Source organism: Asparagus officinalis, chromosome 1 (genome assembly GCF_001876935.1).
Source record: "Asparagus officinalis chromosome 1, Aspof.V1, whole genome shotgun sequence".
Lineage (NCBI taxonomy): Eukaryota > Viridiplantae > Streptophyta > Magnoliopsida > Asparagales > Asparagaceae > Asparagus > Asparagus officinalis.
Window position 1 is genome coordinate 126,662,380 of NC_033794.1, and position 14,213 is coordinate 126,676,592.

Below are 14,213 nucleotides of genomic sequence, written 5' to 3' on the forward strand. Positions count from 1 at the left end.
AAAAAAAAAAAAAAAAAATTATTATATGGTATGTGAAATTAAAGCGAGAGTTACTAAAACCTCCTCCTCATTTTTTCTCCATAAATATCAAAATAATTACGTGGCTTTTGTTTGTCCAACAGCAAGTAACCAGTAAAGAGATGGGGGAGGTTCTCACGGACCCTGATCTATGAGCCGTCACCAGTCTTCCTTTATTTCTGTTGCTGTCTTTTATTAAAAACCCTAAAAGGATGCATCCTTTGCCTTCCACGGGGGAAAGTCGTTAGCGATTTCATTCATTGCGTTAATCGTGTATCAAAAAGATCTTTGTATTATTATATAAATAGGTGAATCTTATTAGAACAATCTGCACGAGAGCGTGACTTTCTGAACCATAGAAATACTTTTAAAATTTTCCAAACCATCTCTCTTTTCTTTCAAAAAAAAAAAAAAACTCTCCCAGTACAGTCATATTCTGATATACTTCACAAATCCCCGAGTGCTAGCTTTTTGCTCGCTTTCCCTCGGAAATAATATTTTAAGAGCTAATTTTATTTTTCAATTTGTAAACAAATGATCAAGCTAATTGCACCGTTGTCCCATTGCAAAAATTCTCACGTTTGTCCCATTGTTGTGTAACCAAACTACAAATTGTGCCTTTTTTAAATCAAATCAAGACCTTTTTTTAGGCAGCACCTGAATTTTTTTTTTTTTTTTAAGAAAGCTACAGAGAGCACACTTCCATAGAAATGTTGGTGATTATGCTGATACAACAATCTTATTTATCAATGCAATATTGGTGATTATGCTGATAAGAGTAAATTTTAGGTAGCACCCTGTCACGATCCTCCTCTATACGATTTTCTACAGAGATTGCTCTGGAGTTTTTTTTTTTTTTTCCTTCTTTCGGGTTTTCGTAAAGTTTTGGTGAGCATGTAGTTGTTGCTTTATGATTTGCTTAATGGCATCTAACATTATACATAATTAAACAAGTATAAATTACAACGCAAAGCAACACTTTTGCAAGTATAACTTCCTCACAAGCATAGCTATACATTTTCTCTGATTAATTCTCCTCTGCTTTGCTAAGCTAAAAGCATCTCCCACATCTCTATTCTACTGAGAGAGAAGTTCCTCTCTCTCAACCTCACACTGTAGAGTTGGTGTATGGCTTTTGCTTACTACTACTAGAGCAAGTGCAGTTGGCTCGCCTATCGGATATAGTCTGAAAAAAAAAAAAAAAAAAAAAAAAAAAAAAAAGTTAAAAAAAAAAAAAAAAAAAAACAGAGAACAATGCATTATGCTATAGATTCTATGATTCACTAAAGTTTCCATACACGTATAGAGATATTAATAGAGCTCCTACTTTGGTGCGTGACGGATGAAATATCCGAAACACTAACATTTGAGATGTCAAATTCTAGAAACAGATGAGTTCTATTTCTAATTAACCAAAAAAAAAAAAAAAACTTTTCATGCATTGTAGACATGAACATAGTCATGAAAATGTATCAGATTCTGAAGAAAATGTTCAAAATTTTCACTTTACCTTGACCTGTTTCTGGAGATCTTTGATGTAGTCCACAGCCAAATCTAGCATATCCGCGGTGTTAGTTTGCTGCATATCGCAAATAGAAATATTAGATCATCTTCGGCCTCTCCTTAAACTTTGCTAATTAATAAAAAAAAAAAAGTTTCCGAAAAGTTGCATAATATTGTTGATAGAAATTTCATCAGATGTCAGGTGGGTAGATACACTCCCTGTATTATAAGAGCAGAGTTACTTATACCCTCTAAAATTATTTTATTAGCACTAATACCCTCTTTAACCTTGGCAATATTATTCCCCTAATATGATGATGATGAATTAACTTTTTACCTTCAGTTTAACTGAAAGAAAGAACTGAATTTTGCCCTCATGCGTAGCACAGGAAAAATATTTAGAAGGTATGGTAACTCTTGCGAGGTCTTTGAATTACCTTATCCATGTTGGGGACAAGCTCCTGTAGCTTCCTCATGCGCTCGCTGATCCTTGTCCTCCTCACCTAAAATAATTAAAATAAAGATGAATAAAAGTATAATTTCCAATTACGACGTACCAAATTTTGAGTCCATTATGTGAAAGTATTTATACGATATTTACCCTTTCGGCAATGCTTCGTGGATGAGTAGCACACCCTCGTTTAGCTCTAATCTTACAAGGAACCGAATCCTGAAACTGCAAGAACTTCTCGATCGCAGACATCTCCGACGAAGTCTTGTGCAAGCCCAACTGATGACTCAGCGTGCCGTTCTGTTCACACGACACGAATCTCACAGAATTCATCTCACAGAATCAAATTCAACACTATGGACTAAGTGTTCATCTTACAATGTCAAAGTTTCGAGTTTTGGTGAACAATGAAGGGTATAATTTTACAATTGCTTGCCCTATAAAACCCGAAGTTTTTAACCAATTTATTTGTAAATCCCCTCACTTCCATAGTCACACTTAAACAGGAAATGGATGGATTCAGAAGTTTGTTATGTAGCAAAATATATAAACTTATACAAAAAATAACTCCCTTTACCAGATAACTATAGCTTTATAGTTTCACCATGTCTCTCTGTATGTTAAACACATTTTTTTTCTTCCTACAAAGTTCATCCTAAAGCTTTGAAGCTTGGTAAAGATTGAGGTTAATAGTTTCATAAACACTTCGCACGGTACTTTTCTGAGATTCGTCTCGTAGGATTTGAATCTGGATTGCTCTGATACTATTTTTGGAAGTAATACGCTTCACTTATTAATGGAAACTTTACTATTGTTATTACTTTTTTTTAAGAGTAGAAATTTTAGTCGGGTGAAAATATACCTCTGTTTGACTGTCTCTGCTCCTCTGCTCCTCCCATGAACCCAGTCCGTAGCCTCCCATGGATTCCTCGTCGATCTCCGATATCTGAGACATCAACCCGGCCGCAGTCGCCGACGATTGCCTCTTCATTCTTGACTCATTCCCATTCCTGTATCCCCCAATCCCTCTCATGACTCCATACCCTACTCCAAAAATAGCAACAACCATCATTTTCCCTTAAAACTTCGACCCAAACCAAACCCCCAAAAAAACATTTTGAATTAGTCCCTCAATTCATAGAAATTGCTATTGAATCCCCTCGTTCTAATGCGTCGCACGGTAGCAATCATTGAGAACTGGGTTGATCTGGGAACGATTTCGGTGATACGAGGGACTAAATCAAAATATTCTAAAAAAAAAGGAAAAAAGAAAACCTAGCCGAAGATCTACCGTTTTCTACGTGGAGCTGATCGAAGAGACCAGCGGGCGAGCTGCTATGCCGAACAAGGTTCGAATAGTTCCCGCCGGCCTCGCCTTCCGGCCGCGGATACGCTCTTGATCCGCCGGCTTCCATCGCCGCCGCGCGCCGCCGCCATCTGACCCTGCTGAATCGGATGGGGTGCTGGTGATGACGAATGGTGTGCTGGTTGGTACATCACCGGCGGCGGCGGTGAGGTGGCTGCTCCGTCGTTCTCCGGCGCCGGATGACGGGGGGATTCTCGGCGAGAGAAAGCGCGCGCGACATTGAGTCCGTGTCGGGGCTCGGAGGGGCGGTTCACGGGAGGAAATCTCGACAGCAACTCCGCGAAAACGGAGCTCGGAGCGGATCGGTAACGGAGCAGGCCCGGACCGAGCTCATCTGGCTCGTCGGTCGGGGGTGGAAACGGACGGTTGAGAATCTGTTGACGTCGCCGGAGAGGAGATCCGTACATTTGAATCTCAACACAAGAGCTCATACGGGTAAGTTTTTACTTTTTATTTTTTTTTTATTTTCTTTATTTTTGGGTTTTTTTTTTTTTTTCCCCACCTATAGAATTTCGCTCCGTGAAGCACCGATGACGAGGAAGTGGGTGCTGTCGGGCGGGGGGTTTTTCTAATTTTAACTGATTTTGATTATTTATTTTAAATGCGGGCACCAGCCATCCAGTATTTATATTATCTGATAGACGATAATGCCCCTATAGACTTTAGATAATAACGGGCTGTGACACCGAACCGTATTGCCGTTTAGAATCCGGGGGGGCTGAAGGAATTACCGAGACTGCCATTTATGCTATTTTCGGGAGGGGCGAGCTTTTTCGCAGTGTTTTTTTCCGTTTGGATTTGATGTGTACAGATAAATTTAGCACGGAACCGAGGTTGGAGCTCGGATCGTGTGTCAAATTAGGCTCAGGTGATTGTGTTCAGGCGGAACGCTATAATGTTGACCTAGATCTTTTTCCCCCCCATCGGAGCGCAAATAAATTAATAACTTATGTGGTATAAATTCCGTAAATAGAAAATTTTATTTATACATCACATAATACTTTCTACTGTCACTTTATGTTGGTACGTGATGCATGTAACTTAGTGAAAAGTTCACAACAGTTTCCTCCATGGGTGTTAGTCAATTGGGATATTTTCGTGCAAAACATGATAATTGTTAAAGTGGAATAATTTTTCGCTGGTGGGATATTTTAGTGGGATAAATAGGAACAATTTTGTGAAGCGGGATATTTTGATAAAATAACGTGGGATAAATTTTTATAATCAGGAAATATATATATTTATGCATTTTGAAGATATAAATACGATCTATGTATTTTTAAACTTACTATTATTGATTGATAACTGCTTACAAGAATGTTTTTTACTATTAAATAACTTTTGGTTAGACTATAAGATATTAAAAATTATTATTAAAATGATGATCTATTGATGGTGATAATCATAATAGGAAAGAAGTAAAGAAAAAAAAAGAAATATAAAAAATAACAAAATAAATATGAGTTCTAGTTTTTTACCACCTAGTTCTAAGCTAAATCTTAGAATAATTTGAGAGACTAGAAGTCTCATTTTTGTATAGAAAAATAAAAAAAAGTGGGATAATTCTGTACCATTATCCCAATTCTAGTTTTGTTAGAGTTCTACTTGACTAACACTGTAAAATTTTATTCTAATTTTAGTTCTATGTGACTCACACCTTAAAAATTTATCCCACATATTATCACAGTTCCAATTTTAAGTTCTAGGTGACTAACCCCAAAGATGGTAAATATTACCAACGGAATGGGAACACCATACCATATAGATGCTACTGCATGAGGGAACCAATTAATGTTGTGATAGGCAAAACTATTATAATTTTTTTCTATATGTGCATCCAACTTTGACTAGATATAAGTTGTATATCTCCTTTGGCAAAAATTATAAGGCAACTCGTTTTGTAAAACAAGCTACCAATCTATACACATTTTTTCCTATTTTATTAGATATAGAACAGATCTTTTTTTTTTTTCCTCTTTTTTTTTTTTGGGAGAAAACGTAGAATAGATTGATAAGCTTGACGAGGTGAATATCACGCAATTAATTACGAAGACTTTAGATTTTATTTTATTTTATTTTATTTCCTTCCTACAACCTACATAATGGCGATAGGCGCCGGTCCAGGCCCTACGTGTCCTATGATATAGAATTTCCATCGTAGTACGTCCTTTGAACAATTCAAGGCACTTAAAATGTCAACCCCTTTTTTAAGCTTTGACTATTAAACCAAAGACTGGTTTACAGTTTTTCTGTAGTACGAGTTCATACTAAGTTAAGTCAAACCCTACCAAAATATCCCAAACGAGGAGCTGGCAGGTTTGACTAAATCCTTCACTCGCAACTTGCAAGCTACTATTTTGTTGATCCAATTACTTGCTAGATGTTCCCATCACCTTCTTCTGACAAATCCTTTGTGCATAAAATTCATGTTTTCTTTCATATGGTTTCTCTGTAGTTTTTATGTGAAGTATGTCGAATGAACTCGGTCGAGCAGACGTCGTGTAGTATCATGCCAATGAAAAGGGATCCACTAGTAATTTTATTCGTTGCGGATAGATCTCCTATAGCTCTACTTGTTTGCTAAAGAAAAGTTTTAGCGCCCAGGTCTACTTGCAACGGGTGTTGTTAGAGTTTTTCTGCTGTAAATAACCCCGATTTGACGAGGAAACTATGGTATGAAAACCCCGGACTTAGCTAAGAGCCATGGGGATTATAAGAAATTAATTCATTATGGCTCTTCAGGAAAGCTAAACTTAAAAGATTTTAGTGTATTAGTTATTATAATTATTATAATAATTAATTCATTACGCTTTTAGGCCTTTTTCCTATTTCTTTCCCCCGCCTTTTCTTCCTCCCGTAAAAACCGACCTTTCTTACCACGTGACACACCGCAGACGTCGGCTGACGGCGAATCAGATGCGCTGACGGCGCACGTGACGCGTTGCCAGCGCTAGCTCCACAAGATCTATCCAATTCCCATTTTACCCCCCAACCCGCGAGCACCGCTAACGGAGTTCGCTCTTTACGTCACGGCCGCCGTCAGTCGCCGGGACCACACCCCGCCGAAAAGCTTAAGATAAATACCCCTTCTTGTTCGGCTGAACTACAACATTACCACTTCTGATTTCTAACGTCAGAGCCGCGATGGGTTTTAATGGAGTGTTTTTGGTTGCACAATTTTATAGAAAAATTTTCTTAAAAGATCTGATAATGGTATTTTATAATTAAAAATTTTTTGTAGATTTTTGTAAACTATGTTTAGTTCGAAAAACAATTACAGAAATATTTTCTGTATAGTACAGAAAAGTATCTCATTTTACAGAAATTAATTTTCTTTCAAAATGGACGGAAATCACTCAGAAATCTGACACCCCAATATTAAAATAATAAATCACATCTCCCGTACCTATTTTCCCACCCGATTCGTTTTCTCACGCTGATAAGAGGGCGGAAATCCTAGGGTTTCGCTGACTTCTTCCCGCCCCCAAATCTAACGAGCCCGAGGTCCTTCGCGCCTTTTATCGCTTCCATCTCGTTCCCTCTCGTTTTCGCTCGGTCATCGCCCCCAAATCCAGTGTTCTCTCCTCCATCACACCTAAATCTAGGGTTTTCTCGATCATCACCCCCAAATTTTGAGTCACCGCCCTCTTCTCTCTCGTGGTTCTCGTGAATCCCGCACTAGGGTTTCTGAACTCAAGGCTCTGAAAGGTAATAGTCCTCTTTTTTCAGCTAATTATTATACAGTCATTAAGCATTTTTTATTAACCGACTAAGAGGGTTCGAAGAAAAAACAAATTATCTAGATGAACTCCTTTACAAATTATCTCAAAGAAAAAACAAATTATCTGGATCGAAGCTAATTTATATACTGTCATTCAACTAATTAATATACAGTCTCTGAAAAGTAATAGTCCTCGTTTACAATTTGGTTATTTTGTCAAAGAAAAAACATTAGTTATGGTATTTTAACATCATCAATGAAGAATGATTAACGGAAGAAGGACTGAGTTATATACAGTATTGAATCATTGGTATTTTAATTTTTGTAGTTGATCTACACAATGATATCTACGGTAGTTATGGTAGTAAAATCAAAATGTCGGGTATATACAAGAGTTTTGTTGATAAGGTAGTTAATCAATTTTTTTGTCGTTCTATATTGTTGCATAAACATCTTAAACTATTTTTGCTTTGTAACGAATGTAGATGGATGGTATAGATGAAGAACAAACAAAGATGATGTGTGCTAATACGACTATATCTTGCAATTCATGTTGCTAGTTGTTTTTGTTGTTGTATTCGTCATAGGTTATATTCATCTTGCTCACCAATTGTTGTTGGCTACTTGTGCTATAAAATGCTCGGTTTGAGCTTAATGATGGATGGCGTATTTTGGTAATCAAGCATGGTATGTGTAGGATCTGAAATAGATACACTAGAACAGTAGAGGGGGTGAATAGTGTTCATTTAAAAATTATGCAAAATAGATTATAAATTGAAAAGAAAGAATGACAACAATCTCAGAAAATCACAATCACAAACAAGAGTTTTTATACTGGTTCCACCAATCTGGTGTACATCCAGTTCACAAGCAAATCCCGCTTGAGATTTTCACTATAATTTTGAATCAAGTACAAAATTAAAACTAAACCTGACCAATTTGTAAGTTCCTGCAAATTGTAACGCCAATTGACAACACTTTGTCCATTGCACACCAATCTCTAAACCAAGAGATTAACCTCTCCCAAACCGAGAGAACTTTCCTTGAATCAAACAACTCAATTCCTATAGGCCTTGATTAGTAGTGTTGTGTATCAGTGGCTTAGGAATAATTTTATCCTCTGGAAATTGCCTAAATAATTTGTATTTTGAATGAGGATAAAAGATAATTTTAGTAAAGATCTTTTTCTCAAAACTTTCTGAAATCTAAAATTTTTGACTTTTGAAAAATGCACAAAGAATGAAGATTATGGGTATATTATCATGTATCATTTTTCTGAACATATAACCTTTATATAGCCCTTGAAAAGACAAATTTTTAAAATTCAAAACGTTTGAAAACGGCTAAAAACTATCACAAGTTTAATTTTAAACGTTCAGAAAAACTGTCTTAGTAGTCGACTATAATGCGTAGTAGTCCACTACTCTGTAATACAGAAAGTCTGGAATTCAAAAACTGAAGCTTAGTAGTCGACTATTCTTCTTAGTAGTCAACTACTCTGTATTACAGAAAGTCTAGAAAACAAAAATCAAAGATCAGTAGTCGACTATAATTGTTAGTAGTCGACTACACTGTAAAATAAACGTTCTGTAAAACAATATTTCAAAGTTCAGTAGTCGACTATATTTACTTATAGTCGACTATTCTGTAAAACTAAAGTTCTGTAAATCAAAATTCAAAGCTGAGTAGTCGACTATAATTCTTATTAGTCGACTACTCTGTAGTTATACAGAAACTTATGTCTTGAACTTAGACTACAATAGTCGATTACTATTCTAATTAGTCGACTACTAAGGGTAAAAAATGTTATGTATGAAATATTTTTAGACTCAATGATTAACTAAATACTCTAATGGTTAACATAGAGGATTTCTATTGTTAACCAACACACTAAGTTGTGTTAGTGTGTTCTAATTTCTATGTGTGTGTGTGTGAGTGATCAATGTTTGTACAATATTTCTAAGTAAAGAAAAATGTAAAAATTACATTGATGTATTTGTTTTTTATCTTCTTTACTTCATAATGCCTTGAACTCATCTTGCACTTGTTCATATTTGATGTTGAAAAACTACATTTAAATGTTAGTGCATTTGTATAACACACATAGTGATTCACATTATGAATAAATTGTTATCATCAAAATTATATTATAGGGACATGATATCCAACAGTATGGGCTCTTTTCATTCGATTTTTTTATGGGCGATGATGATGATAATAAACTAAGAATGCAGCCTAATTTATTGTGTATTGTTTAGGCGAGACAATTTTGTGTGGAATGCAACCCTTATTGATATTTCAATGTTTGGGTGAGGCAATCCATCAAAATAGCAGCCTACATTTCACCATAGATTGATAGGTGAGGCAATATTTTATGGTAAATATATTTTTATCCTGAGCCCAATAAGTATTCTTGGTTGTTGTCGAGCTGTTAGGGCTACCTTATTGTTACTATGATGGTTCAAGCTTGTTTAGCTCTATATTGTTAGGTTTTTGGTTAATATTTGTCCTCGTTGTCGAGCTGTTGAGGCTGTTTTTCCCATTACTATGTTGATTCGAGCTTGTTTAGCTCTCTATTGTTGGATTTTTGGTTGATATTTGTGCTTGTTGTCGAGCTTTGGGGCTGTTTTTCCAGTTACTATGTTGATTCGAGCTTGTTTAGCTCTCTATTGTTGGATTTTTAGTTATTTTTTGGTTATTGTCGAGCTGTTAGGGCTGCCTTATTGTTACTATTATGATTTGAGCTTGTTTAGATCTATATTGTTGGGTTTTTGGTTGATATTTGTGCTAGTTGTCGAGCTGTTGGGGTTGTTTTCCCCGTTACTTTGTTGATTTGAGCTTGTTTACCCTCTATTAATGGGTTTTTTTTTGTTGATATTTATGTTTGTTGTCGATCTTTGGGGCTGTTTTTCCAGTTACTATGCTGATTCGAGCTTGTTTAGCTCTTTATTACTGGATTTTTGGTTGTTTTTTGGTTGTTGTCGAGCTGTTAGGGCTGCATTATTGTTACTATGATGATTCGAGCTTGTTTAGATCTATTTTGTTGGATTTTTTGTTGATATTTGTGCTCGTTGTCGAGCTATCGGGACTGTTTTTCTAGTTACTATGCTGATTCGAGCTTGTTTAGCTCTCTATTGTTAGGTTTTTTTAATTGATATTTGTTCACTCAATCAAGCTGTTGGGGCTGTTTTTTGTTACTATGCTGCTTCGAGCTTGTTTAGCTCTATCTTCACATAATATTGTTCGGATTTCGAGTTGTTTGTGGTGTTTTCGTTCCGTTTGGAGCTCAGATTGAGCTTTTGGCGATGATGATGGTCAACTAAATAAGATTGCAAACTAATTTGTAATGTTCATAATAAGATAAGGCATTCTTTACTACGTTATTAGAACGCAATCTACGTGAACTTGTATGTTTTAGTTGAGGCAGTCAATTTTGATAAAAGACAAATAGCTGAGCCAAATTGTGAAAATTTTGTGTTCATGGATAGTTGGGGATAGAAGGGTTTTATAAGATTTACTAATGTGAAACTAGCCATTAAAATAGTCGTTATAAAGTGATATATATGGTAATTGACACTTTTCTATAAATTTGGCATATGTAACCAAACAAAGATAATGAAAAGTTGCTATTTTTATAAAGTTATGGGTCCATTTTCTTGTTTTTAACCAAACAAGCAAAGTACAAAAAAATTATACTTTTTAACTTCTCAAAACTTTTCCTATTAAATCTTTTTAAGAAATACAAGGAATTCTAAAAGTTGGGTGTTTTCCTTTTCCTATAATTTATAGAAATTGTACCAAACACCCCCTAAGTGGGCGGATTCAAGATTTGTAGAAAAGTGATGCTATTATATAATTAAAGTTTTATAATTGCTCCAACAAGTTTTAATATTTGTCAGAAAAAATATACTATCACATTATTAGTAACCCTTTCAATATCTTTCAAAAGAACCCCTCAACAATATTAATCGCACATTTTATGTGCATGGGTGAAATTGCGCAAAGAGATATTTCTGTAAGTGAAAATTGCATTCACAATTTTTTTTACGCGGGTAGTTACGGATTTTGTGTGTGTTGGGGAGGGGGGAGGTGTAAAAATTAAAAGTTGAAGGTGGTTTTCTTAGAACCTCAAAACTTGGGGGGGTTTTATGACATTTAAAAAGAAGAGGGACTTACTTGAGAATCCTTCATGGTCCTGAGTCCTCCTTGATCAAAGTGGGGACACGTGACCCCACCTTGATCAAGGTGGGCCTGCTACTGTACAAGGGTTTCATAATATTTTGGATAGATTCGAGGGTTCTTTTTAAAATTCAGGATGAGATGCGTAATTGTAGGTTGTTGGGTCGTCTGAGAGGAAGCACCTGACTTTTGATAAAATGCCACAGCATCGATCAGGCCGGGCCACATCGTTGTTGAATTACGATTATTGTTCTCTTGATAGAAAATAAGATTTATCAAATATAGAACTCTTCTCCATTTCTTCTTTTTAATTTCAATAAAATTTAGAGCAAAACTTGTGTCAGCTTAAGTGGATAGCAAAAAGTTGTCCACCAAACTTAATTTTTAGCCACTCAAATTGCCTAGGGATCCTTGCATGATATGAGAAAATTTTTTATATTAATAAATGAGTGTCTAGAAAGTTTGGTGGACATTAACTTAAGTTGATAGGAGTCTTACCCATAAAATTTATTAAGACGCGGACGGGTAGCGGAGGCGGCCTAGGACGCGACGGTAATACTACCAACACTCGCCAAATCCCTGATTCGATCATGTCTGCGCATGGATTTGGAGGTACGACCCACACACCTTGGATTTACTTGGTAGGGAACAGGAATAAAACTCGGCCTTAATTCAGCATAAAAGTTATCATGCCTGGCTAAGATTTTTCTCATATCCGGAAATAAAAAATTTACAAAGACAACATATGGCACGAGGTAAGTTAATCCGTCTTCACGTGTAAAATTAGTAAACTATGCTTATGAATTTTCTCCACATGAAACATATCGCATCTCAAAGTAGAAGCTTTTTTTTTCTCTCTCAAGAACATTTTAGTTATTCGCAATCTGTTGATAGAGAAATCTGTTGAAAAAGGTGTAGATCAAACTCACCTCAGGCGACGAAGAGCTCCGGCGAGCTCATGGATGTTGCAGGCGTGCGTGGGCAACGAACTTCGGGCGAAGTCGACGACGAACGTGAGCCCCGCGTGCGATCGCCTCCCCGAGCTCTGCGTTCGACCCCAGCTCTGCGTTCGACCCCCAACTCTGCGTTCGACCCCACCTCGGCGTTTGCCCCCACCTTTGCGTCCGTGGGCCGCTGGTGACAGGCTGTCGCCAGCTCATCCACCTCGCCTATAAAAAGGCCCCTAGGGTTTCGTTGTTGCGCTGCTGATTTATTCCCCTCCTCCGATTGTTCCTCTGGCGGCGGAACCCTAAAAACGCAGCTGCGTTTTCCCTCTTTCTCCAGCGCTTAGGATTTGAGAATCTTAAGGGGAGATTAAGAGAAGGGGATTTAAGAGGAGAGAGAGATCATTAAAGAGGATTAAAGAGGGTAGGGTTATTTATTCTCAGGTTTTATTGTGGACATTCACTTATTCTCAAGTGATAAATTGAAAGGGTTTATTCCCTTTAATCATTAACACTGTTGCTACAGTGTTCATTTGAGAAATCCCAGTTTAGGGATTTGCTCTTAAATTGTAATTTCTTGTTTGATTAATAAGAAATTATCTGTGTGGCTCCCGAGGACGTAGGCAGTTGCCGAACCTCGTAAATCTTGGTGTACTTTTTCTATACTGCGTTTCTGTTGCATTAGGGGATTTAGGCGTTAAATTCCCAACAACTGGTATCAGAGCGTGAAACGATCTAGAACAAGTCAGATTCAAGTGGGAGCCATGGCCACAGATGAGGCAAAAATGAGACTTGAGAAATTTGATGGAACAGATTTCGGATTCTGGAAAATGCAGATAGAGGATTATCTGTATCAGAAAAATCTGTATCAACCACTATCGGGGAAGAAGCCAGATTCTATGAAGGAAGAAGAGTGGAACCTTCTAGATAGACAAGCCCTCGGAGTTATCAGATTGACGTTGACTCGCAATGTTGCGTTCAACATAGCGAAGGAGAAGACCACGGCAGGTCTTATGGCAGCACTCTCAAACATGTATGAGAAGCCATCAGCCGCGAACAAAGTTCATTTGATGCGGCGGTTATTCAATCTGAAAATGGCGGAAGGCGCGTCAGTAGCACAACACCTCAATGAACTTAATACGGTTACAACCCAATTGAGTTCAGTTGAGATTGAGTTTGATGAAGAAGTTCGGGCGTTGATATTGTTGTCTTCCCTACCAGAGAGTTGGAACGCTACAGTCACAGCTGTGAGTAGCTCGTCGGGAAAGAAAAAGTTGAAGTTCAGCGACGTTCGTGATTTGGTTCTCAGTGAGGAGATCCGACGGCGAGAGACTGGTGAAGCTACAACCTCTTCAGTATTGCATACAGAGTCAAGAGGTAGAAATTCAACCAGAGGAAACGGACGAGGAAAATCAAACTACAGAGGTAGATCAAAGGACAGGAGGTCCAAATCAAGGAATCCAAGCAACAGCTCGAAGGCTATCGAGTGTTGGAATTGTGGAAAGACCGGGCATTACAAGAATCAGTGCAAGAGTGCACAGAAAGAGAAGGAGGCAAAGGCAGAGGTGAATGTCACATCCACTTCAGGAGGAGACGACGCATTGATATGCTCTTTGGAGAGCAAGGAGGAATCTTGGGTGTTAGATTCAGGAGCGTCGTTCCACGCTACTTCTCAGAAAGAATTCTTCGAGAAGTATACCCCCGGAAAACTTGGATACGTATATCTTGGTGATGATCAACCATGTGCTATTGTGGGCAAAGGCGTGGTGAAAATTAAGTTGAACGGGTCAGTATGGGAGCTGAAGGATGTCAGGCATATTCCCGACCTGAGAAAGAATTTAATATCCGTAGGCCAGTTGGCTGGCGAAGGATACACCACAACCTTCCATGGAGATGATTGGAAGATCTCAAAGGGCGCAATGACAATTGCCCGAGGCAAGAAGACTGGTACCCTGTATATGACAGCAGGTGCACGTTGTTCGATCTCAGTTGCAGCAGGCAATGAGACTTCAAAGCTGTGGCACCAGAGAC

The 14,213-nt window shown here is 37.5% G+C and overlaps 1 protein-coding gene across 1 annotated transcript; it reads right to left on the reverse strand.

Annotated features, from left to right (window-relative positions):
• LOC109841413 (transcription factor bHLH130-like) lies at nt 933–3,387 on the reverse strand. Its single transcript, XM_020410377.1, has 6 exons — nt 3,264–3,387; nt 2,835–3,016; nt 2,123–2,272; nt 1,959–2,024; nt 1,529–1,597; nt 933–1,204 (listed from the first exon to the last, which is right to left on the reverse strand). Exons 1-6 carry the CDS (start codon nt 3,385–3,387, stop codon nt 1,127–1,129), a joined length of 669 nt encoding a protein of 222 aa, XP_020265966.1. The 3' UTR covers nt 933–1,126.